The sequence below is a fragment of the Dermacentor silvarum genome, chromosome 2, assembly GCF_013339745.2.
Source record: "Dermacentor silvarum isolate Dsil-2018 chromosome 2, BIME_Dsil_1.4, whole genome shotgun sequence".
Taxonomy (NCBI): domain Eukaryota; kingdom Metazoa; phylum Arthropoda; class Arachnida; order Ixodida; family Ixodidae; genus Dermacentor; species Dermacentor silvarum.
This window is the reverse complement of record NC_051155.1, coordinates 224,839,778-224,864,891: the sequence shown is the minus strand read 5'-3', so window position 1 is coordinate 224,864,891 and position 25,114 is coordinate 224,839,778. Positions and strand designations below refer to the sequence as shown.

The 25,114-nt window shown below is 49.9% G+C and overlaps 1 protein-coding gene across 4 annotated transcripts in view; it reads left to right on the top strand.

The window, feature by feature from the left end:
* The window catches only part of LOC119442754 (uncharacterized), a 212,109-nt gene that overhangs the window by 147,439 nt on the left and 39,556 nt on the right, over window positions 1-25,114 (top strand). For all 4 annotated transcript variants that reach the window (XM_037707755.2, XM_037707754.2, XM_037707753.2 and 1 more), the window contains exon 2: window positions 20,056-20,304. In XM_037707755.2, coding sequence (XP_037563683.1) covers window positions 20,056-20,304 — 249 coding nt within the window. The remainder of the gene's footprint in view (window positions 1-20,055; window positions 20,305-25,114) is intronic.

Sequence of the window (25,114 nt, the reverse complement as noted above, 5' to 3'; positions counted from 1 at the left end):
GAACGCATTGTTGCGTCATGAGACAGTAGTTAACGGAACGCTGCTATATGCACGACGAGACAGTAATAAGCCAGCACCGAGGTGAAAAGGAGCTAAAAGGAGCTTAAACACGAGATGAGAAATGGAGAAAGTGGAACATTTTCTGAGCAGATTGTGGGCCAGCCGCTGTTACCGAGGTCATCGCCATTATCATCATCACGTTGTTTTCGCCTCGCTGCCTACCTTTTTTTTTCTTTTTTTTTCTTTTGCAATTGAAGTAAGAAACTGCCATTCGCACGCTAGTTGTGTTCGCTATCACTGCTTCGTGTCCCTGTAGGTTGAAAACGAGCTTTTTTGTGCGGTTTCAGCCAGGGAGGCAATACAGTTTTTGTACGCGTATTTCGTGTCGCTCCATTGGCGGTGACGTCAGTGCGTGATCGTGTGACCATTTTGTCGTCGGTATCGCTGTGGGGAAGGGCGAGCGGACGTACTCTTGGAAAGACAGTCAGCGTTATTTCTACTTTGTTTCTGAAACGCGTGTCGTATTGTGACCTATAGAATGTCGTGTTGTGTGGGCACAGAATGCTGACTGAGTCAACTATTGTCAATGGGCGCAGGTGCGCGCCCTCTCAAATACCAGCTGCGAAATTTTCTATATGTCATTTCGGTGCGCCGATCACAGCAGTTTTTTTTTTAATGCCATTAAAGAGGGAATGCTCAATTAAGCTGTATTAGTAGACTGCACTTCGTACGTCTGCAGATACGTTGGTTTTGCTGAGGTCGGAGACACGATGTGCCAAAGGGCGTACAGAAACTGATGATGTCGCCTTGTTGGTGCCTGTATAGTACCAGCTTTTCATGACGTCATATGTTTCAGTAGCGTTTGATTTAAGCCTACGTATAGCTCTTTAAATCTGCACGGGAAATCAACCTGTCAATTTATGTGGGCGCCGTGTGCATGAAAAAAAAAAAAAAAACGCACATATGCCTAAAATCGAGAAAGCCGCGTCGTGACTATGACGTCACGAACGCGCCGCCATATGGGCACGACATGTAAAACAAATGTACGCATGGCGTTCATTTTCTCGCGTATTTTACATATTCATAGTTGTTTAAAATTGAGGTCTGCTCTAATAACGTAAATGTTGTTTTGGTTCTCTAATTGCGCTCCAACTGGACGCTGTTGTCTGTAATGTTGGCGATGTGGTAATGTCATTCACGGCTGCTCTCAATAAAAAGAGGACAGTGACCCTTGCGAATGAAGGATTCATTTTGATGTCAGGTTCAGTGTAATAGGCTGATGTCACTGATGTCAGCAATAAATCTCTTCAGCTGACCCGAATTATTGCCCTGTATATTGAAAGACATAGCTCACTGTGAGGTACCAACGTCGTTACTTTCGTTTCTCCCGTCAGCTCCCAAACGCGCTGGATAAAAGCATGTGTGTGAACAGAGGTTTCAGAGAAACGTTCGTAAAACTCTTGTGGTTCTTACTGCCTACACAGTTTATACAGGTCGCTCCTGTTTCGAGCAGTGGTTGTTATACACTGGTCGGAGGCACCTTGTCAGTAAAAGGTACGTGCATGGAAGGAAAGTGCTAGTGGTAGACACTTTATGTATTTTTCTATATAAGTTGCCCTCCTGCTTGTTCATTTCTGAGATGCTGAAGGTGTTACTTAGAGACAGAGAGAGAGAAAGAGATTGTCTGTTTGTTTGTGTAACCAGGAGGCGGGAAAGAAGTAAGGGAGAGGATACAAAGCTGAAAACAAAGTTGCATGTTGCTCCAGCGTCGCGGCCTCGTAGAGATTGTCGAAAGTTTTGCGAAAGCCTTCAGCCGCTGGTTGGAAATACACAGGCGCACAGAACGCTGTTTTGAAAGCGCCGCATAAACTGAATGTGCCTGGCCAACTCATATCTAGGCAGTTTTTTACTTCGTGCGGGACTGTTGTGAGAGGGCGCTTGAGAGTGACCATCCACGTGGTCAGTCGAGAAAACTGTTCCGACATGTCCTGGTTGTTTGGGAAAGTATGAGAACAACAGAAGCAAGCGTGTATACTATAGCCATATATGACCCGAGTCCGCGACTAGAGAGGTCAGCACCCGCAACTTCTGTAGCAATTTGTGGAGCGGGAGGGGGCTCCGTCACTCCCCTAAAAAACGTGCGCGAGCACCGCCGACTGATGGTCGCTATTCGGGGTCTGTTTTGTTGGATCCGACGGATGCTCTCATACTGCCCACTGGTGTTGCTTGCTGCCTTCGTCCGCGCTTGCACGCGCGGCCGGCCAGCTTCTATACGGTCGGCGCGGTCTCCTCTGCGCGCCTCGCTTGCGAGGCGCGCTTTGAGGCGTCATATAGATCTCGAGAGCACGCACATCTCACCGTGTAGCCGCGGATTGACTCACGCGCATGTCTTCTTTTTCTGTATTTTTTTTTCCGCACTTGACGCCGTTCGTGCTCTCGGCAACGCCGTAATTCGCACTTCCCCGCGGAATAACACGAAGAAGAAATTATTAAAAAGATTATATATATGGTAAGGAAACGGGCGGAAACGAAAGAAGGGGCAAGAAGAAGCTCATAATACACGTCGGGCGCGCGCGGGAGCTTCGTGCCATCAGTGTGTTGCTGCTGCTGCTGCTGCGGCAGAGGCGTCGAGACGCACGCGCCCCGCGAAGCGTCGTTTGTCGGTGCGCGTGCCTGGCTGCTTCCTCGGAACATTTTGACGTGGTCACGTGACATGGGCGAGCCGGCAGCTGCCTGCACGCTTTTTCGCACCTGCGCCAAGCGCGTGGCCCCCTCACCGTTTCCCGAAGGTAGGAAGGAACGAACGAAGCGAGCGCCGCGCGGCCGGGAGGGGGGGCGGCGAGTTTGACGCGCGGCTGTTTGCTGCGCCCCAGAAGGAATGCACCAACGCGTAGTAGTAGTAGTCTCCTTTTCGAGCGCATTCCGCTGAATCGCACCGGCGTTTACGACACGTCTGATGACAAGTTACGGGCAGGTCCCGTGATGGCAGCCCGTGGCCTCGACGGCGCCCTTTTAAGACTCCCCCCCTCACTCACGCGAGGATCCGGAGAAATTGCATGTTGGACTGTGGCAGCTGCTGGATCTTCATGCGTACCCGCCGGGGTGGCTCAGTCAGCTAAGGCGTTGCGCTGCTGAGCACGAGATCGCGGGATCGAATCCCGGCCGCGGCGGCCGCATTTCGATGGAGGCGAAATGCAAAGACGCCCGTGTGCTTTGCGTTGTAGTGCACGTTAAAGAACCCCAGGTGGCCAAAATTAATCCGGAGCCCTCCACTACGGCGTGCCTCATAATCAGTACTGGTTTGGGCACGTAAAACCCCAGAAAGAAGAGAAGGATCTTCATGCAGGCAGTTCAGTCAACAAGTGCCTGCTCCAGTCGTCGCGAACATGGCGGCGTGTGCCGATTTCTTTGTGTAAGGGTCCATACTGATGATCTATGCATAGGAATGGAAAGTAGTCTATAAGATGTCTATGCGCAGTCTAGACTGTTCATGTATTAAAAAATAAGAAATGAGCGTAAAAAAAAAAAAAAGAATCAGACAGCCGAACTAGTTGACAGGGCCAACGCTGGCCTTCCTCGCCTCTGCACTCGTCTCTTTTACGCTGGTTTCGTAATGTTTAGTAACGTGGCATACCAGCACGCCCAGCGACAAACTGTACTTGGCTACTATTGTCCATGTGCATTTTATGGACTACGTTAGTTTCCCGTGCATTCGTTTTTATTTTGTCCATGACGGGAAATGCAAGAAAAACATAGTCCGCAGAAACGTTCTTGCGGCTTTTGTGTACCGACCGAAAGTATGTGCCACGCCTCCTGTACTTGCGGGCGGACCCACGCCACATTGCTGTGCGCCTGAACCCAACCTCTGGCCTGATATAGCTTCCCATTGAAAACCCCGCTGCCTCTGCGGTTCTCCTGTCGTTTATAGGCTTGTTTTCGTGCTCTGTGAGACCTTGTCGAAAAGGAGCTGTCGCTATAGTACAGCGTATTGTGTACTAATGATATACGGCTTGGCGCTCCCGGAGCGGTCACGACTCCCCCGTTAGCCTCAAGCTTGGGTCCCTCATTGTCTTGACAGCGTCGTGGGCTCTCGAAAGAAACAGCGTTGGAGAGAAGAGCATAGAGAGCTAGTAAATGTAGGCGGCAGACTGCAGGGAAAGCTTCACTGGTTCGTAGAACTTAATTTGTTTGCCAAATTATAAGTCATCATGCTGTGCGTGCGTGAGCCCTAAGTCTTGAAAAGTTTGTTCAGAGCGTGGAAAGGGAGGAGCAGTACAATTAAACTTCCCGAACAATACCGCGCGTGCTTCCGTTATTATTGAAACCTGCCAGGGATCAATTGTGGGGTACCCGGTTACGTAATACCAGAGGGGCTGGCTGATTGCCTTTCATGTTTTTCTATTTTCCCTTTTTTTCTCTTCTTTTTTAATTTTAAATGAGATAGAAAGGGCTGATGGTGTTGGCGCGCTGTTACGGTACCGGTTAAAGCCCCTAAGTGAACCTTTCTGAGTCAATACATCCTGGTATTTAAGCGCCGGCAATCCATTGTGTTGTCAACAAAAACACGACGTACTTATATCCATAACTATTGCAGGGAGCCAAGAGTCTCGGTTTTTGGTGCTGCCACCTACGTTATTAAAATGGTGCCGCTGTTTATTGTATCATATCTGCGCTTCGCTAGTTGGATTGTTCTGATGAAACTGTAGAGGTTATAGCGTTACGTTCCCATGTCAAAAATTGTAGCGATGTAGTTGACATAAACGTTAGAAACAAAGCACGACACAAGCGCAATTTCTTTTCCTTTTTTTTTTTTTTTGGGGGGGGGGGGGGGCGTGTTCTTTACGTCTTGGCTTATTACTGCGCTACATTTGTTTATGTGAATCAATACCAGCGTCACTCTTCTTAGTACGCTTTTGTTGGTGTTATATATACTTGATATGTCTCTGAACTTGCGTTCTTTCATTGTTTCATTTTGGCGACGCTTTCGCCCGTTACGTTGCCACTATACTATATCAGCTACTTATGGAAGCTTCTGGACTTGTTGATGATAACCATGCAGGTCTATGCGTACGTGCAAGATGATCGCATGGACTATGCTGATGGATAAATTTTCGAGGAAAAAAGAAATGAAAAGCATTAGTTCCTGGTGGTCTTTTCGTCAATCGTGACCCCATGTCCACCTTTACGGAGACAGTTCGCCCGCAGTGCGATAGGAGCTGCCTGCCTTGTTGAATTCTTTTTCTTTTTTTTCTTTTTGGTTATGCGTAGTTCCCCAACCCCTTTTGACATACATCTGACGATGCCAGGGTTGATGGATAACGGCATCTCTCTGTCAGGTCAGCCGCCCGCAGGTCGGCCGATATCCCGCTATGTGTACATTGCGGTCGAATTCCGGCGGAGACGGGACGCGGAAAGGCTCGTGTAGCAAGAGTTTGGTGGGATTTAAAGTATCCCAAGGGGTCAAAATCAATCCGATAACCCGCTCCCCCTCTTTCACGTTATCCCTTCCATTTTTTTTTTTTCTGTGTGTCGCATAGCAAATTTTGGCTTCGGAAAGTAAATCTACATGACACGCAAATGCGGTAGTCTGTGTGTACACTGCGTTTTTGATTTTATCTCTCTCCCCTTTTTTTCGTCCCTCATCTGGAGTAGCCTCTCGCTACGCTAACCTCCGCAGATATTATTAAACTTTCTCTCTCTCTCTCGCCATTACTGTCACTATTGCTGTATTTGCTCATAGTCTGTCATAGCAGCAGAAATGCCAACAGCAGTATAGCAACAACAGCGACCCGTTCAACCGCTCGATTTCGCGCTCATTCATCGTAGCTCGTGCAGTGTCGCGCAAGGTATTTACGCCAGCGACCCTTGTCAGCTTCGTCCACCTGTGCACGCAGTGACGGCCGCCGGCTCGCGGTATAATGTGACAGCGCTAAACGAACCTCGAAGGTCACGAAGGGTTGAAGGGCGCCTGTAACGCGTTTCAATTACGCCTGCGGTCGGCCGGCCGGCATTGAACGCGATGCGGTCGTCCAGCTGTTGCGAGCTCGACACGGCGCATACCTTTGCCCCCCGGGGCCCGACTACGTGCGAACGGTGTCAACAACGAAGCGGCCAAGTAGAAATAATAAGCGGCACATATTATGCATTCTACACGAAAGCAGTTTTTCTCGGCGTTTCGTCAGGTCTCTCTCTTGCTCGCAACTACTTTAATTCCTGTTTTCGTTTTTTTTTTTTTTTTTGCCCTTCTGTCTTTCTTGTTGTTCCTTCTTTTTGAGCGGTTTTCCTTCTTTACGTAACGGCTGCCGTAACTTTACTGACCACTGCACTCGGTGAGAGCACAAAAACAAGAAGAATGTAAGGACGGTGGTTGGCCTGCGGCTGTGAGCTCCTTGCTGATCGGCAACCTTGATAATTGCTAACCGCTTCTCGTTGTCTCGCTATTTTCTTTTCCTTCGGTTAGAGCCTTCGATTCTGTTCTTTGCGCAAGAAGAAATTGCCATCTCCCTGGCTGTTCGGTGCTCCAAAGCGACCCATTTCGGTGTCATAAAAAAAAAAAAAGAAAAAAAGTTGGAACCCGAAGAAAAAAAAAAAATCCTGTCGGTTGCGGGGGTCCTCGGATTTGTTCATTTTGCCTGCGGCAATCGCGCTAATGATCTGAGCTAACCAGCCAGGCCTAGCAGAGGGTCTAAATAAAATTCAACAACTGGAAGTTCTGTAAACTTTAACCAATAGATTAACCGTACTTCCTCGAAGGTCTCCCGCAAAGTCTGCAATCGTGTCAATTCCTCTTTGCCGGAAACTCCTTCCACTTCGCTTTTGGTTTAAGTTCTTTGACTTACGGCCTGAAAGGAAACTGGCATTACTTTTCTTGTCCTCAGGCTGCGAGAAATATAAAAAACAAACGAGATCACTGCTCCCTACTCGTCGTCATGCGTGATATACTCTAATACGAGTCTTTAGTGAATGCCAAATGTTACGCTATTCTATTGCGAACAATATATCTTCGCTGTAGCACTCGACTCTGTACCGTTCCCCTTCACATTTAATTGGACGATGTATGATAGACACCTCGTCCGATGCTTGTTGCGACACCGCAGCATATTCCTCCGATTGACGTCTCATCTTTTCCCTCTATAGCAGGCATCGCTGGTCGATCTCAGGGTGACCGTGTATAGTGGCAAGGCGGCTCTCTCTCTGTCTCTTTCTCTCGCCTTTCCTCCTTCTTTATATTTTTCTTTCTTTTTCCGGCGTTCCATCGCGGCTGTTGCCGAGGGCCCCCCCGTGCACGATCTGGACACGCGCGGTAACACAAGAGCGTGTGGTGACGCTCGCACAGCGGGGTGTGTTCGCTCTATCCCAACAGCGCTCGGATTGTTTTCCCGACCGGGCGCCGGCGACGACTATGCGTCGCTGCACCACAGCGGAATGCGATGTCTGGCGCGTAGTCGTCGATGGCGTGCGCGCGTGCCTCATCTGCTGTTGCTTGTCACGGCACTTGATCTGTTGTTGCCGGCGCCGCCGGTGTATAAACTCCTATAAACGTTATGTGCTCAAAAAAAAAAAAAAAGGGGGGGGGGGGCAAGAAAGGGTGTGCTGGTACTCATCTTATTTTATATTATTTTATTTATTTAGGTATTTACGTTTGTTTGAGAATGTACGAGTACACAAGATTGTCATGGGGCTGAGGCGGAAGGCGACGACGTGTGTCACCTGACTATCCAGCGCCGCGTGCCACTTGGAAACAGGCAGAGGAAGTATTACAGGATATCGAAGAAAGAAGAGCATTTGCGAGCACTGATTTGAGTATACAGCCGAGAAAGTATAAATTCTATAATAGGGCGTGTACTGGCCGGTAACGAAGATCTATCCTAAATGTTTATGAAATGATTCATAAAGAGAACAAATATATATATATATATATATATTGGCTACCTCATTGTGGGCGTGGTTCCCATGTTTAGCATCATTTTCCGACATCCTTTCTCGGGGAATGTTGAATCAAGTTCTAAATATTTAGCCTTTCCACAAACGTATTGCCGTTTTAGAAATACCGGAGACGTAGAGGGGAGCAACCGCGCTGGTGGGTGGCGCCATCATGTGGCGCTGGATAACTGCAGAACATCGGGACGTTATTGCTAAGACCAAGCTTAATCTACATAGCCGCTGGCGTAAAGCGCCTGCAGCGACGCAATTATTAACATATAGGTATTCTTATTGTTTTCCTTCCACTAGTATATTCACGCTACACAAGAACGTGAACAAGGCGCCCTGATGAAGACAAGTACCCTTGTCGAAACGTTGGCTTCAGCCTGAGACATAGCTTGCTCGTCCACTGTTGATCACTAAAGTCCTGTGTACATCATATATAGTTTCCCTCCTTACAGATTTTTCGCATAAGGACTGTGCATTGTTCATATAGACGTACTGTAGGACATGTACTGTATACAATCATGAAGCGGAAGTTTGTCATCCACTTGGCACGCCTCTCCCGAGTGTGCTGCCACCGTGTGGGCTTCCGCAAACTCGTTTGGTCGGACGTGCAGACGTGGGTGTACATGGACGAGCACGAGAGTGACCAATGGCCGTATTCGACCGGTCTTTTTAGAACACCCGGGAAGCGTTTCAAACGTTATATGTAAGGCTTCAACTAAGCTTTAATGCGAGCATATATTAAATGGGCTCAAATAGCGGTTGTGAAGCCCAGTTTACGCTATTTGACCTGCTTACTGTCGTGATACCGCGGTCTCTAAAGATGTTGGTAGCCCTGTGAGTGCGCTCTGAAAACGACCACGGAGAGAGATGCAGAGAGGAGATGAGACGCGAAAGGTGGGGAGGTTAACCAAAGGAGAAACATCCAATCTACTACCCTGCATTCTGGAAGGGGAAAGTGGATACAGAAAAATAGAAAGGAAGAACACGAGGGAGACGAGAGAAAGATATATACCCGTACACATGTACGTGCACATAGATTTTCCTGGAATAACCGCGGCATAGGATTAGCGCGCACGAGGATGTTAGCAGCATCTTGCAACATGGCTGACCTGTTTACTAGCACACAGTTGCGTCATATTATACATGCGTGCGCGCAGTAACGTAACGACGAGTGTGGCCGCCGTTAAGGATCGAGCTCGTCAGTTGCGGTTTGGGAGTCCCTCGTGCCGCTGGCTGGCTGGCTGCCTCGCGGTGCGCGCATCCAGCGAATCTGCGTGCAGCCGAGTGCATCGCCCGCCTTCGTCGCGCTTTCGTAAAGCGAACGATAAGCCGCGGACCGTGGCGCGCCGTCTACGTTGCCACGCCTTCCTGCCCCCCCCCCCCCCCCCCCTTCCCCCACCCGCCCGTGGTTACTGCCTGGTTTCGGTCGGTTTTGGTTCTGGTCTGTCACTGCCACTATCACATGGTCTGCTGCCTCGCGTAAACACGTGACCGCTGAACGAGTACTTTGCTGCGACACAACGCGCGGCTTATGTAGTGTGCCTGACGCCCACTTTTGCTGCTGCCACCCTGACGAAAACAACTGCAGTGTCGTCAGCGTGGCTCACGCTACTTGCTGCCAGTAAGAGTGCTTGCGCAAACTTGTCTCTTGATTCCGTTCACCCGCGCCCTCACAAACTCTGGATGTCGATGGCGCACGCGTTGCTCGAACGGAAGCTGTCATAGCTCAGCGGGCCGAAACAGTCGCACTTCCAGAGGCCTGGTGTGTCCCGCTCCTGTGGAAGTCTGTGCTCATAACCCAATATTTTGGAGACAGCCGTTAGGAGCAGTACACACTTCAGCACATTTTCGTGGCGTTCATCGCGAGTGCTGTCAATCACGTTGTCGTTGAAGGAGTCGGCTGGAAAGAAAATTATTTCTCCCGTATACGTTCACTCTGCTGGACTACGCTCGCTCATTCTGATGTGTCCTGTCCGAGTGAACATGCAGGGGAGGGTATATGAGTACTCCTGGGAACGTGACTTGATAGAGGACGAGCAGTTACTGCTGCAAAAGGAGTGACCCTGCATACCGTTTGTTTTTGGAGTAGCGTGTAAAGGGTTCAGGCGAAGGAGCTTGAGGTTTCAGATAAGTTCAGCCACTTCCATACAACGGTCCTTTTTTCGCTGCTGCAAATGTGGTGTTTGCGTGGGGTCAAATGGCAAACTGGAAAAGTGCGAGTGTTTTATCTGACGTGTGTATGTCAGTGCATGTGCGTGTGTGGACATGTGTCCTTGTGATACGGCGTATTTTTCAATGCTGACTGCAAAGGGACGCCGTGTATAGTGGTCTCGGAGGGTTCTAACTCCGGCGAACACCTATGGACAGCTTCGCTGCAGTTGCCTGAAAATAAGAAGCACAAGCGAGCAGCTTAGCTTTTGACGGCCTACATGGTGTAACATCATCTCCCTTGTCGCCGTTGATCGATTAGGCGGCCCGTTTAAGGGATGTCTTTGAATGGTGTCCAAAAATCGCTTGTGAAAATCAGCAGTGCCCATGGGTAGGAGGGAAGAAGCTCTGGCTCGGCAGACTTGATGATCTTCGAAGTGCGCCGCATGTTTTCAAGGTCTCGTAAAGAACGAGTTCGCCTTACGCGATCGTTCGTAACTCATCATGGCAACATAAAAACACGCCTGCATCGTCTCTATTGTGTTAGCTGTTCTGGCGAAGGTACCAGGCCGTCAAGAATAGGGTGCTATACATTGCGCATTTTGTCAGCCGCGGTCCATGGGCACAACGTGCCTGGCGCCGCCGATGTTCACTGTCGCCTTCGCTTCCTGTAACTCCTCTTCCATTATGCTTCTTTTCTTGCTCCTCGTAGGCTCGCGTTAATGATGATCTTTCGACACTTTTGTAGTGGCGGGTAATGTGCCTATAAGCCTCATAGAAGTGGGTGTCAGTGGGTGTCATGTGCAGCACACGTTTTGCTGTACTACAACACGTCTAATGTATATACGGCGTCCTCACTCTCGCTTACAGCCTCGTTGCCGGTGCGAAGATGCACACACGCTCGGTATGGCTTATTCGACTGTGCGCTCGATGAGGCGTGTCGGGGGAAGGGTGGGGGGATCGCGGAAACAAGGAGAACAAAACGTTGGGCGCATTGTCTGTCGCGGAATCCTCGCCCGGGCGTTCCGTTCTCTTTTTTAGGGCTTCCGCTTCGAGACGACTCCGGCGCGCCGACGAGCGGCATAACAACGAGTGTGCCGCGTCGCCGATGTCGCCGGCGCCGCCGACGCTGTCATCCGGTATACCGCCTCCCACCACGTCACAGACCCTGCGCGCCCTCGAGTGCATGAGAGGAGCGCGGAATGCTCCCCATGACACAAACCTCTACCTGACCCTTCTCCACTGGTGATGGGTCGCTCGCTGTACCGGAAGAATAGCTCCCTTTCCGAACCACGCCGCATAGAAAGCGAAACTGAACGCCCTGCTGCGCAGTATACACGGCATGCGTGTGCGTTATGTGTGTGTGTGTGTGTGTGTGTGTGTGTGTGTGTGTGTGTGTGTGTGTGTACCGCCACTGTGGGCGCTTTCTCCGTTCACGCGCCGGCAGCATATATCGTTTCACGCTCGGTGCTCATGATTATTCCGTCGCCGCGCCCTGTGCGCGGGGTGTGCGCTTCAGCCACCCGCGTGAGCCATTGATGAGCGTTGCGCGGCGCCGCGCATATGCTGTATATGTATGATTTATCTGGAGCGCGGTAGGGGATCGGAGCGTGTGCATAGGTGTCTCGCTGCACCGGACTTTGATTGAGGAATATAGTGCTGTAATAGCAGTACCATTACCGGGCCGGCCCATTCGAAATCAGGTATTCGCTGGAGCGCCAGTGAGCATGCGCAGAAGTTTCTCGAAAGAAGCGTTGCTGCGCGCGTGCGCGATTGCTTCGGACCGGCAGGTGCTGCCACATGATTGGTGGTATAGAGAAATAGCTGAAGAAAATGGCAGCTCTGCGTTTGATTTCAGGACCACAAGGAAGCTATACGAGCCCAGTAAGCATTCTTATGTCACTTCGAGGTCATTCTAATATACTAAACTATATTTGTGAGAGCAACGAATCATATATGTGCCAGTGGTTTCGAATATTATAGTTTGGTGCGATGTCTGCGGGATATCTATAGCCACACCGCGTTTCTGCAGATAAAGAAAAACCTTTATATAGACAGACTGTTTACGTTGTTTTCGCCACCAAACCACAGAGCACACAAACCTATTGCCATGTTGGCATGAATGTTACCATGTCCTGGAAGCATCGTGCACTTCTGCTTTTGGATCTCTATGGCACTATAAATCTCTAGAGACCAATGCCGAGAGTTAGCTCCCTGACTTGCGCTTTCGACGAGTGCTAGCTGCTACATTGGGTGCTGTCGTATATTACACGTCCCTTAGTCATGCAGCTGCGGTCATAGGCACTCGGGTTTTGTTTATATTGAGAAAGCTTGCACCTCGTGCTCTATAGCGAATGGCGCTCGCGAATGAGTGATGAATGATTGAATGGTGATGAGTGATTAAATCAATGAGGAATGAGTGATGCAGAACTCGATTTGCGTATACTTAGCAGGTGACGCATTGGTACGACGTGGCGTCAGGTGCGACGCGTTTAAAAAGTGTTTGCTCCGACTGTTGGAGTTCGATGCAGCTTGTAGGAAGCTTGTTGGATGCGAGTGTTTGTACGATCTGCAATCGCAGACCGATTGCTGCCATTCCGGTCATGCATGGTACTTGGGCTCGCGTTACCTGTTGCCTTCGCCCTGCAAGACTTCATGCGCGACCTCACCTTCCTGTCCTAACGCAACCTGACCCAACAACTCGCACTGCGCTGTCGTTGCACTCTGCAGCACAGGCGTATGCGATGTGCGAGATAGCGCGGCACGGGAGCCATGGCGAGGAGGCACATCGATTTGGGTTGCAATGAGATGCATGCATGCATGCGAGCGAGCCGCGTAGATTTATGTGGGCGGAGCCTGGACTCTTCGTATTTTCTCACGAGTCTTGACGGCTCCGCTCTCATTAATGTGAATTACATTCGCACTTTACCCTGAGGGAGCGCAGCTATAGGGAAAGGTTCGACGCTCGGTGAGCCGTGTGCGCGCGCGTACGCGCGTGACTGCAACTGCGCCTATTGAGACGCGGGCCTGAAACGAGAAGCAGCTTCGACGTATAGTTTGGGCCACCCAGTGTTCCTTAACGCCGCACCGGCGCACAACGTTGAAGCGTGCATTTACATCTCACCGCATCGACGCACTCACGCGCACCGGTGCTCGAAACAGGAACGTCGAACATGCACAATTCTACACGAGTCCTGCATGTCGCCACGACGTCTGTTATGCCGTCATGTTTCTGGTTCTGTTTATAGTTATGCTTAACACGTGGATTAGGTCATTCGCCTTCGGAGGAAGAAGGCGACGACGACGCTGCGTAAACGTTCCTCCGTGCTTACGGGCTCAGGCTCCGTTTATGTTCATTTCTTTTAAACCGTGCGGTTGTCCTCGCGTATCATTTGGTGTGTGCAAGGGATGTAACGTACTTAAATAAGGATTTATCAAGCGGCGACCACATGCGACGTATTTCTTGCGTATTTTGTCCGCGGCTTCTGCGTGTCTCTTTGGCGCCGTGGAGAGACCAGTGTCGTATATATAGTGAGATGTGAGTGTATATAGTTGCACCTAATTTTCAACCGTATAAACGCATTTAAGCCGCGATTACAGCATGAGCATCGTGCGGCTTGAAATGGTGGCTAACCCATTGGGGGGTTAACTTATCAGTACGGCAGCGGTCGCGGCGAGGAAAGTCGCGTCGCCGCACCTAATAATATCGCGCAAGCGCGCGTGAACGCCAATCTCAAAGAGGAAGGTGCATGCAGCCAGGTCTTGATGCAGTATATAGGTGTGTGTTGTATACTTGCTTGAGCTATACACCCGCAGCTCCCACTTATGCAGCGATGCGCAACTATCGCGTTGGACTCGCGGTTTCCTCCGGCTATGTACTATACGCGCGCGTGCGAAGCGCATGTGTGTGTATACAGTCTACAACCTCATTTACGGTTCTCTTATCTCGCGCGATTCCCACCTTGACGCTGCGGCGGCGGCCTGCGCTCGCCCAAATCTCTTGCCACCCGCGCGACGTGTTACAGTTCGTGGAACCACAGTTACTTTCCAAGGCTTTGAAGCGCATCGAGAGCTTTCCCCCACCAGCGAAGCATTCTGGGCTCGCCTTGCAGGTGACCGCGACTGTGCAAGTATGCCCTCCTAACTTTCTTTTATACGCGGGGGCATAGAGTATAAACGTGGACAGTGACAGTGTTCGTCCAGCAACATCTGATGCAGGTTGGCAAGCCGAACGAAGATCTTCTGTACTTGTATCCCAACGTGTAAGTTTCTTGTGAAGTCATTCTTGTGCGCTTTTTCTGCCTACACGTCGCGATCTGTCTGCGAATGTAATTCGCTGACGCGCTTCCCAACTCCAGGGATCTGTCAACAAAGTTGTCCGACTTTGTTAGGGGTACATCGTTCAATACGTCAGGCACGTATACGGAGCTGTCCCGACGGCGCGTGTGTATTTTGTGTTGCGCCATCAGCGTCATCAGAAAAAGCCCGTCAGATTCGGGTGCAGGCTGATTTCATCCGCCGCGTATCAGTCGCCACCTGCGACGCCCGGCGTGACTTCGAGCTCTGGTTTATGCAATCGAAGAACTTAAACAGGCGGCGCGAGCATGGGTTTTGTATCGTCGTCGAGCCTCCAATTGCGGGGCAGCCCGTGCTGCGATCATCCGCCCTCTTGAGAAAGTTATGCATGCCGGCATGCTTAAGCAATTCTGGACGTAGGCACGTTTGCCTCGATGCACACGCGAGGAGGAGTTCGTTATACTGCATTCACACGTCCTCGCAATCGTATTTCAAACAAATGCTCTCACGTTTCTTGCACACGCATTATTGACTTGCGTGATGACAACGATCATTTCGCTGTGGGGAACAACAGTAGCCAGAAGCCGCTATATACGGCTGTTTCAGGGTGCGGCTAAATAATGCAGACGCCGTACGCGGTACGGATTCTGCGAAAGTTAAGTGACGTTTTGAAGCAAGCTTGATGTGTCCAGTTATGTCCATTCCATATGTGGCTATATGCGCGCACAGAGGACCGCGTATGCTCCCACTATTTAAAGCGCCCATGTGCCACATTAAAGTCGGAAAGCTTCGGACGTCTACGCCTCCAAGATGAGCGCCGAAATTACCGGCTTGGAAAGCACAGCGCGGTATTGTGGAGGCTGCTTCTTGCGCTCGTTGTAGGCACGTGCGTTATGGCGCTGATATTAGCGCCCGAAGTTTCAGCGCTGGGGTTTTATTCTGTAGATCTGTCAAATTCCGCCTTATTGTCGAATTAGCCACCTTGATAGCTCCGATTGGCTGATACGACCTCTCTGATTGGCTCAAAACGCTGCGACGGATGAATTTGACAGTGATATAGAGAAAAGCACCGCGAATTGTTTGTTCCTTACCTGGCCCCTCTTCAAGTCGCTCCTGAAACACGTGTCTCGTGCACGCGCATTGTCATATGTAGTTTTCCTTTCCGTGTCGTATCGCACCTTATATCAACCTCTTTATTCTTCTTTTCTTACCCGCCGTGGTTGCTTAGTGGCAACCACGGCGGGTGTTGGGCTGCTAAGCACGAGGTCGCGGGATCGAATCCCGGCCACGGCGGCCGCATTTAGATGGTTTCGGAATGCGAAAACACCCGTGTACTTAGCTTTAGGATTCACGTTAAAGAACCCTAGGTGGTCCAAATTATTCCGAAGTCCCCCACTACGGCGTGCCTCATAATCAGATCGTGGTTTTGGCTCGTAAAACCCCAGATTTTTTTTTTTCTTCTTTCTACGCTTGTAAATACGCGGAGGCCGCGTGCTCTCTGCGTCCGTTCGCTGCACCTCGGCGGCTCTTTAAGCTCCCGAGGGCAACGCGCCCCGGCGTCCGCCCATCCGAGAAACGCTCTTCTTCTCGGGTTCATTGGCTGGACAGAGGCCGGCCGGCCGGCTGCCCACGACTGCTCGCGCGCTGGACAAAACACAATGGAGCCGCAAGCAAAAGTGCGATTGTTCTCCTTTAAGTCGTTGCGGAGTGCGCGCACTCCGAGTTCTACCGCTACCGTCGTCACTGCGTCGCCGCCGACTGCTTCACTATCGCACGGGTTTCCTCTCCTTCTCCTCCCCGCCGCCGTGGTCGCGGCTCGAGCTGACAGCGCCGTCTCTCTTGTGTACTGCGTCTCCGGGAAAAATGTACAGCACTGTGAACGCTATCGGAGCAGCCGTTAGCCAAAAGTGCGCGGTTCGATATGACCGGTGTGTAGTACTTTAGCTGCAGAAGAGACAAACTGCGTGTTTTGTAAACAAAAAGGGGCCCCGCGGTGCGTAAGGGAACAAGAACGCTTAATCGGGATCGAACACAAAACCGTCTGCTCTCGTTTCCTTGGCCTCTTTACTCCGTTTCGAATGCTATCCATTGACAGGAAACTTCTTGAAAAACGTTTCCCTGCGTATACAAACTTCGTTTTCGACAGAGAAACTTCAGCCAGTGGGACTTGTAACATATAGTAGCAGTGATTTACGACCGGAAAGCTTGATTTTTCGCGAGTCTCTTCATGAGTGTACACGACATCCAGTCATATATAGCCCCCGACGAAACCCTGGCGCTAGCGTCGTTGTACTTCGTGACGTCGCTGTTCTGCAGCTTGTTCAGGAGCACCGCCAAACTATATCGTCGAAGTCGCGAACCGTTCTTGCCCCGCTAGCGTTATTCTGCTCCGCTGACCTCAGCTAACCTCAGACAAACCAGCTGAATCGCTGCACGGTTTTGATGAAGACAACCTTCCCCAGACCTTCTCGCCACACACACTCTCTCTCTCTTTTGACGCGACTTCATCTCTCTGGATCTGATGCGAGATGATAGCAACGCTCTTGCTGGATGGCGCTTTCTTCTTCCTGAACCTCCCACCGTGAGCACAATGGCTACCCACTGTGAACATGCAGGAAGAAAAGAAAGTTAAAGTTTTTCTCTTTATTGTTCCTTTGCATTCTTTCTCTCCGTCCATGGTGTGTATATAGTTACGGTCAGCCTATAGTAGCTGTCTGCAAGGGCTCTTCTGGGTGTTCGTCGTCGTAAATACTGCGTTTAACGTAGCTGGATGTAACTGCAACGGTTGATGCAAGTACACTTTTCGAGCGTTATAAGTGCGCTGTCCGAGGTTGAGCAAGCAAGATCATGTCGTACGCACGGGAGGATAGGAACACAAAGCAAGCGTGCGAACAGGTTGGCACGCTGGCTGCGTTACTATACATCTAATATGTTGCTCACTAGCCTTCCGGCACGGCCGTGCTATACGTTGTATACTATTCTACACTGTCTAGTCTATAGTACACTTAAAGATACCGAAGATAGCGGCCGAATTAATGGTGGTCGCCGTAGCACAACAGGTAGTGCAACGCACGCTTAATGCGGAAGTTGTGGGTTCGGCTCCCACCGGTAAGAGGTAAACTTTTCGTCCACTTTCATTTTCCTTTTCCCTCCTTATTTTCTACATTTCAATTTCAACCACAGCTGATTACTCCTATGCTTTCTTTGGCTTCATTGCCCGTTGACTTTGTATGGACGTGATTAACAAAAATCGAGCCCTCTGTTTGCCTCTTTCTCGGTCTACAATGTAAATATTTTCAACGGACAAATAAAACACTACTACTACTACTACGACTACTACTACTACTTTACTACTACTTACTACTACTACTACTACTATTACTACTACTTCTACTACTACTACTACTACTACTACTACTATTACTTCTACTATTACTACTATTACTACTACTATTACTACTACTACTACTACTACTACTACTACTACTACTACTACTACTACTACTACTACTTTAGATGTGCTATAGTGTGCGCGCATGTGAACGACGCCTTCCGCGTGGCTTTTACGTGTATGCAGTGACGTGAGGTATGGTTTAGGAAGAGAATAATGACTATATAAGTGACACCTGCGAATACGTTGAACGACAATGTGCGTATCTTCATTTTATTTCCACACTACTTGTACAGTCGCGCGTGATTTATAATCGCACTAGCGTCGTCAGAGCCTGACAAATAGGCCTGTCCCGACTTGATGTTGACTTGCAACAAGCTCCTGGAAAGCGAAACTGCCCGGTGGAGTGATGCATATTTTACAACTGTTCGCACAAATAAGCGGCCTGGAGAAATTTTTATTGCAGCTATGTTATACCAACACAATGTTATGCCGCGGAGCTGCAGATAATAACTTTTCCGCTGAATATGGCGTACCGGGTGAGGAAGATACAAAACCAAATGACGCGTAGCACGAAAAGTGTTTTTAAATAGGCAGTAATGTGTCGCAAGGAACTGACAGTCATGGAACCGCCGGAGAATGGCCAGACGCGGGCTTTCAGCAGTCGAGGAAGAGTTGTCGGAACTCGGAGGGTCTTTGTGAAGTCGTTCGATTGTCAGACGCCTGCTGTATTACGCGTCATATCGTTCGGCTTGCTTCTCTTCTTGCAATTCTGACGACTATATAGTAATTGTAAGGTAAGCAGGACGCTATCCGCTGAGTACGCAGCAATGTCTAAATGCTTCCGTTCGGAGCAGCTGCATTTAAGCGTAAGCGATTTCGCGCGCACCGCAGCTGACTCATCTCAATTTTGTTTTCAAGAGTGCATGGTGCACACCTACAGCGCAAGCGTCAGCCTCGGAATGCGCCGTCGTAGAGATTTGCTAAGGGCTGAAAGGAAAATTTATCTGCCTTCGTGTTCAGGTTAAGGCTGGAACGTCGGGCTTCCGAGTCTCACCGCGTTACCATAGTCATCCAGGATACGCTATAGCTTGACCGAAACGCGCATGACGTGTACGTACGTGTATACATGATATGCGCGTCGTCTCCGTCCCGAGCGGAAGCGAAACGCAAGACGTCCTGTCTGGTTGCTCTTGCATTCTTTTCTTTTATTATTCGCGAGCCAATAGCTGACCGCAGCATCTCGGTATTTCACGAACGATCGGCAGGGAGCGTTCAAGGCCGCGGAATGTTCCGTGCGTTTACTGCGAAGAAGGCGCACTCTGCACGAGTTGTCGTTCCCGTGCGTTGCGATCGCGCGCTGCATTCCCTTGTAGAGCGTAATGCATTTGCCCTGCGGTCACGGATGTTACGAACTTTCTCGGTGCACTAACAGGTTTGTTTTCTCTGCCGCGAGTGGCCGTATTTCGTTCCCTTGGAGTTATTCGCACTCTGCGATGTTTCTTATATGGCTGTCTTTGAAGAATTTGTCAGCCTGTGCCTTACCGCACGAGTGATTGGACCTCCTTGTGCCTTCGTGCGATACGCTGTGGAGCTGGGCTGCTGATTTGCGTCTCCCGTACGTGCGTTCCCTTTCTGTGCGTCCGTACGAGTTCATCGCGTTATCGGCGTATACGGACCCTTATTGATGGCACCAGACCAACGACGTTGTGAAACTGCGAGGCATCGGGCGATTTACTTAAATGGTTCTGGCGCGCGAACGAATGCTTTGAAGCAAACCGCCAATTCTACCCCCCTTCAAATTATAATACTGTCTGTCGCGAGCGTAAAACTGCGTAACGTACGCGGTCATTGCTGTGGCGGGTTCGACCTGTGTGATGCTATTTCATCATTATTACAGTCGTGGCCACCATAATTAGCCAATTTAAGTCCTCCGTAGAGCACCATCGGGTTGGGCTGACGCGAAGCTGGGCTACCGTCGAACCCGGATATATCGAACCCACACATATAACGAATCATTGTGTTTAACGAACAGCAGTAACAATCTCCTTCAAATTTTTGGATAAAGATTTATTTTATATATCGAATTACCTATATATCGAACTTTTTGTGATCCCCTTCATGTTCGATATATCCGGGTTCGACTAGAATACGATATTTTATGGAGTGCCGTATCATGTCCTCCGTTTTCGTAGTTCAATGCTACACGTCGTCGCATGCCTTTCTCGACATATGCGCCATATGTAATGAGTGACCGATGTACATGTCTGTTCTTGCAACACGTGCAGGTCTCGCGCCAAGAAGAGCGCGGCGCCGGCGCCTCCTCGCAGCCTGGTGGGCGGCCCTTCCTCGTCGTCCGTCGGGGCCCAGCAGGCCCTGCGCGCGACCGGCAACGGGTCGGTGGTCAGCTGCCCGCCGGGCGCCACGGGCCGGGCGCTGAGCGACGACTGCGCCATCGACGACCTGCTCGAAGGGCGCATGGACCTGCGCCTCGTGCTGCCCGACGGACGCGAGGTGCACGTCAACGTCGAGCGGAGGTGCGTTTTTCTGCGTTGCTGCGCGTGCTCTGTCGAAGGCGGCATTTCGTACACCGCAGAAGGAGCGAGGGCCGTCTGCACGGGCGAGTTAAAAATGTGTTATGGCGGAAAAAATAAAAGTGCGAAGCAGGACAAGGACGACAGGAAAATACGAGTGAGCGTTAGTGAGGTTCGTATTCTCTTCGCATTGCCCTTTGCGTGCTTTTGCGTCATTTTATTTCGTGTCATCGAGGGAGTCTTCATCTTATATTTTCCGAAGGAAAAGGGATAGTCCTGCAGGCTGTGGTAAATGTCTATCTAGCCTGGTGCTTGCATCTGAACGGCAGCTAGCTGATGATTCGGGCGGAGAGGTATAAGCAGGGAACAATGTAAATATCGAGACCAAATAACGTAAATAATTTTTACGCAGGAACATAAAAAATAATACTCGCGGAAATACCCAAAATGCAGCACGATACATACTAAACACAGTAGTTTACAAACACGCCCGGTTCGCCAATAACGTCAATAAGGCGAAGATCGTGGATGCCTCGCTTTGTCGTGACACATATAGTTATCGGAACAGTTTTCTTGTCGTTTGAACCCCCATCACCCCCTTCCCCCTCCCTAATTGTTTCTGTAAGCCTGCCCTGTACACACGTCACGGGAAATGCCAAGATGTCGGCGCACATATCGCTTCTGGCTAAATCTTCGGCTCTCCTACGCTCTCCTATGTGACTCTTCTACGTACTACGACCGTGGTACGGCAAAGTGAGAGAAACTCGTCAAAAGCAGCGAACCCGTATGGAATGGGGTGACGGGAGAGGAAGTGCGTATAGCGCCGTGCGCGAGAAAGCTTGTTTTGGGTTCGCAACGACAGGTGGAGAAGCAAGGAGTATAGCATAGGAGATACGATTTGTGAAGCGTACTATTCTTTCGCTCTCGTGGCCGTTTGTATACGGGCAGCTGTGAACGCCATCCGCGGGTAGAATATACGTTTTCAGCAAAAAAGAAAAAATAAGATGGAGGAAAAAATGTCACAGTTTCGCCCTAAGGGCGAAGCAATGAATGCGATAGCAACACAGTAATGTCATACGAAGTAAGGTGAGCGGCTTTGGTAGCAATATGAATTGTAGTAAACATCAGCTGATTAAGTAAGCAGGTGTGCTGCGGCGTAAGTAGACCGACATGAAGAGAGACTCGATGACCACGAGAAGGCGCGTGTGAAACGGTGGTGTTGATGAGAAGCGCTTCCCGTGGGCAGCGCGTGCGAAGGGACACACCTGTAGCGCTGCACTGCCGAACCGGGCAGCATTACATGTGTAGCGTGCGTTGGAAAATGTGGCCCGACTATTACTAACTGAATGAACAAGCGTGGTGTGAGCGCGCACAAACAAACATGAATAGATCACGCTGAATGACTGCAGACAACGACTGTCAAAACGCTGGCAGCAAGCCCATACGCTGGAGCGGGCGAAGGTACGTGCGGTCTATCGCTTCAACAGAAACTGAGCGGCGAATGCAGAGTGCATAAAGGTCAGAGCCGTGGGGAGATAAGAGACAGTGCGGTCGAGCGACGAGCGCGGTTGTTGGCAGAGTAGAAGTGCGCCCCCCCCCCTCCCGCTCCCTCCGGCGCTGGCTTCACGCTTCCTTGCTAGCGCGTGGGAGAGATAAGAGACAGTGCGGGTGAGCTACGAGCGCGGTTGTTGGCAGAGTAGAAGTGCCCCCCCCCCCCCCCCCCCCCGCTCCCTCCGGCGCTGGCTTTCCGCTTCCTTGCTTGCGCGTGGGAGATTGAGTGCGTTCGCTCTCCGTGATAGCGCGCGTCCCCGCACGCTTCCGCTCGGGCATACGGCGCGCGGCGAAGATTTTATCTATACGGAACCTCACGGCGACGGCAGAAATCCGGTTGAAGTGTCCATATAATTGCTATCGCAATAAAAGAAAGCCAAGCTATCTGGCGACCCAGGTATGCAGCCTGAACCTGGCTGTGAGAACGTCGTGCCGCACTTGCCATTTTCCGGCTGCGTGCCTAGACTACTAAGAAATTAATCTTTTTCGCGGCAAACGTGGATCGTGCATTTTTCATCCCCAGTGTACAGAGAGACACAGAGAGAGAGGGAGGGAGAGAGTGAGAGAGATTTTTCACCATATCTTAGTGGTAACGATGTTGTTGGGCAACAAACACTCGTTATTTTCGTTTGAATGCGAATAGCACTATTTGCCTACTTCAGCTGTTTTGAGCCTATCTGTCTGTCTGTGTAAACTAACCAACTAACTAGCTAACTAACCTTACGGTGCACGCAGTGGCTAAAGTTGTCTACTTACTTGGGCCACGACATATGTGTTCGTGGTCGTGATGCCGTTGCGCTGGTTCCATCGTCGTCATTGTAACTTCGACATCCGATTCTCGTATAGCCGTCGTCGTGAACCATCGTGGTCACACAGTCGTCGTCATGGCGTTTCCATCATGTCATCGTCGTCTCGCTGTCGTTTCACCATCGTCAGTACCGTCATCCCACCGTAATTACTACTACACGCGTTAAATAAACGTCACTTCATGAATACGGTCTGTCGTTGTATTGCGCGAATGCTATTCGCATTACCGTCGGCAGTCGTCTTGAGATTGGTTCTGCCGTAATTTCATTTACTGTTTTCATCTTTCGAGGTTATGGAGAGTGAGGGAAGTTCAATATCTGATCACATAGGCTGCTTTTATCTTAGTGTCTCTTCTATGGTCTCGTTTGTAGTTTCTTCTTGACGCTGCAGCCGCTTCTTATTTGCTTCCTTACTAGAAGGGAGAAAACGTAAGTACCACAACGTCCGCATATTCTTATTACCGTGATGCTGCTACGAGCGCGAATACCGGTCGTATGAGTCAGGTGCAGGTCGGCTCACGTTCGGTCTGACGGAGCCCATAGGCGATAACAACAGAAGCGGGAGATTCCGCTTTCCATGCGGGCGTCGTGTGGCTGTTTCGTTTCGCTATATCGCGCGCGAGCCATATCTTATTATGGCCGCTCGTAACGTGTTAATGAGGCCGCGGGCAAAGCCTTATCACAGTGCGGAGACTACCGACAGAGGGTATTAGCTTCGCTTCTAACGTTCGGTGAGGCTTGTATACGATCAAGATAGTTACATGCGTCGCTTACACAGTATACTTGCAACACGGCGGGTGTAAAAAACTGCGCTTCGCGATTACCCGAATGGCGAATAGTGGAACGCTCCGCCGTGTTCACAAACCTGCCCTGACTCAGCTTTTCCAGGTCTTCGCCTTAATTTTATGTGTGTGTGCGGCCGTAACTATGGTGGCACGCACACGCGCAAACTGGTGCACTCTTTTTTTTTTTTGTGCCGTATAGCTGTTGAGAGGAGTCGAGACTGCGTACAGAAGCGCTGCGGCGAAGGCCCAGATTCTGCTTGCATTGAAACAGCTCTGCGTTTGCGTGATGTCCTGAATTAGATCGATTTTGTGGTTTATTTCTTTCCCTCTCTAATACTTTTCTCATATAGGTCTCATTAGGCACATAAAGCAAATCGGTATTTTTGGATTGCTCTTCTTTTTTTCTTTTTTATTATTATTTTTTATTTATTATTAACGTCCGGTATAGGAAAAGGGAAGCCACAAAAGCTTTTCACTCAATAGGAATGGGTTGCGGTTGGTGACAGTGGTGGGTTGTTCCTTTCTTTGTGTTCCTTTATGCCCTGTCTACTTGAGCTGCACAAACTCAAACTGTTTTCAAGAACAATATACCGGGTGACCCTGTTAACTTGCTTTGTTTGGCCGACAGTGGTCCTCCCGAGCGACACTTACGAACGTCGTCTTCGTCCTCTTCCGGTGGCCTTCGAAATAAGTTCGCCAATACCATCGTTGCCGAGGTTTTCGGGATGCACAAAACTCCCGATTAATCGCCTAGTTCCGAAGCTGTGCGATAGCACAATTGTGAGCAGGCACGCTCGCTTTCGAACTGCACATTTCTGCAGGGGGCGTGAGTTTGGTTCCCAGTGGCTGTGGCGAAGTAGTATGCCAGGAATATTCACTATAGGCTATCTCATGCTGCCAATAAAGGGAAATTAGAGATAATAATAATCAATCATTTATTTATCGTGCCCAGGAATAACTATGAGGTCTAAGTGCTGGCGCACGTATACTTATAGAGCATCAAGAAAAAAATACAGCAGGGGAATATCAGTAAAAAAAAATGATAGCAAAATAACAATCTTGAAAAGAAGAGTGTACATACAACAAGGTGCTGGATGCATACAAAAGAAAAAGGGGGAGAAGGAAAGTTGAACAATATGTTAAACGAAGACACAACAACGGAAAGCTCACAGCAGAACAAAGACAGAGAGTTGTGAAAAATATCAAGGTCATGAAAGTGGGCGTTATAAAGACTGTATTCTGCGGACGGTTGAGTGTTGGTGGTGACAGGCAGCAACATGGAAAGGTCTATGTTCTCTGGTGATCTTGCGCGGAATACGAAACATGATACAACTGAGGAGTTCGGGGCACATGAGGATACCGTGAAGGAGTTCGAAAAGGAACAGAAGGTCAGCACGATTACGTCGGCAGCGAAATGAGGGCAATGGCCATAATCCAACAGTGCTAGAGCAAGGCCCAGCGTCCGTGTTAGCAAAGCGGTGATGATATGTGCTTAGAAACTTTTTCTGGACCAAATCTATAATGTCACTGTTGCATCTAGAAATGCCGTTCCAGACGGCCGACGCGTATTCGAGTTGAGGAAGACAGATATTTGTGTACAGCATACGGAACGGTGTAGGAGAATTGCATTCTCTCGATAGTCTTCAAACAGAGCCAAGAGTGCGCATGCCC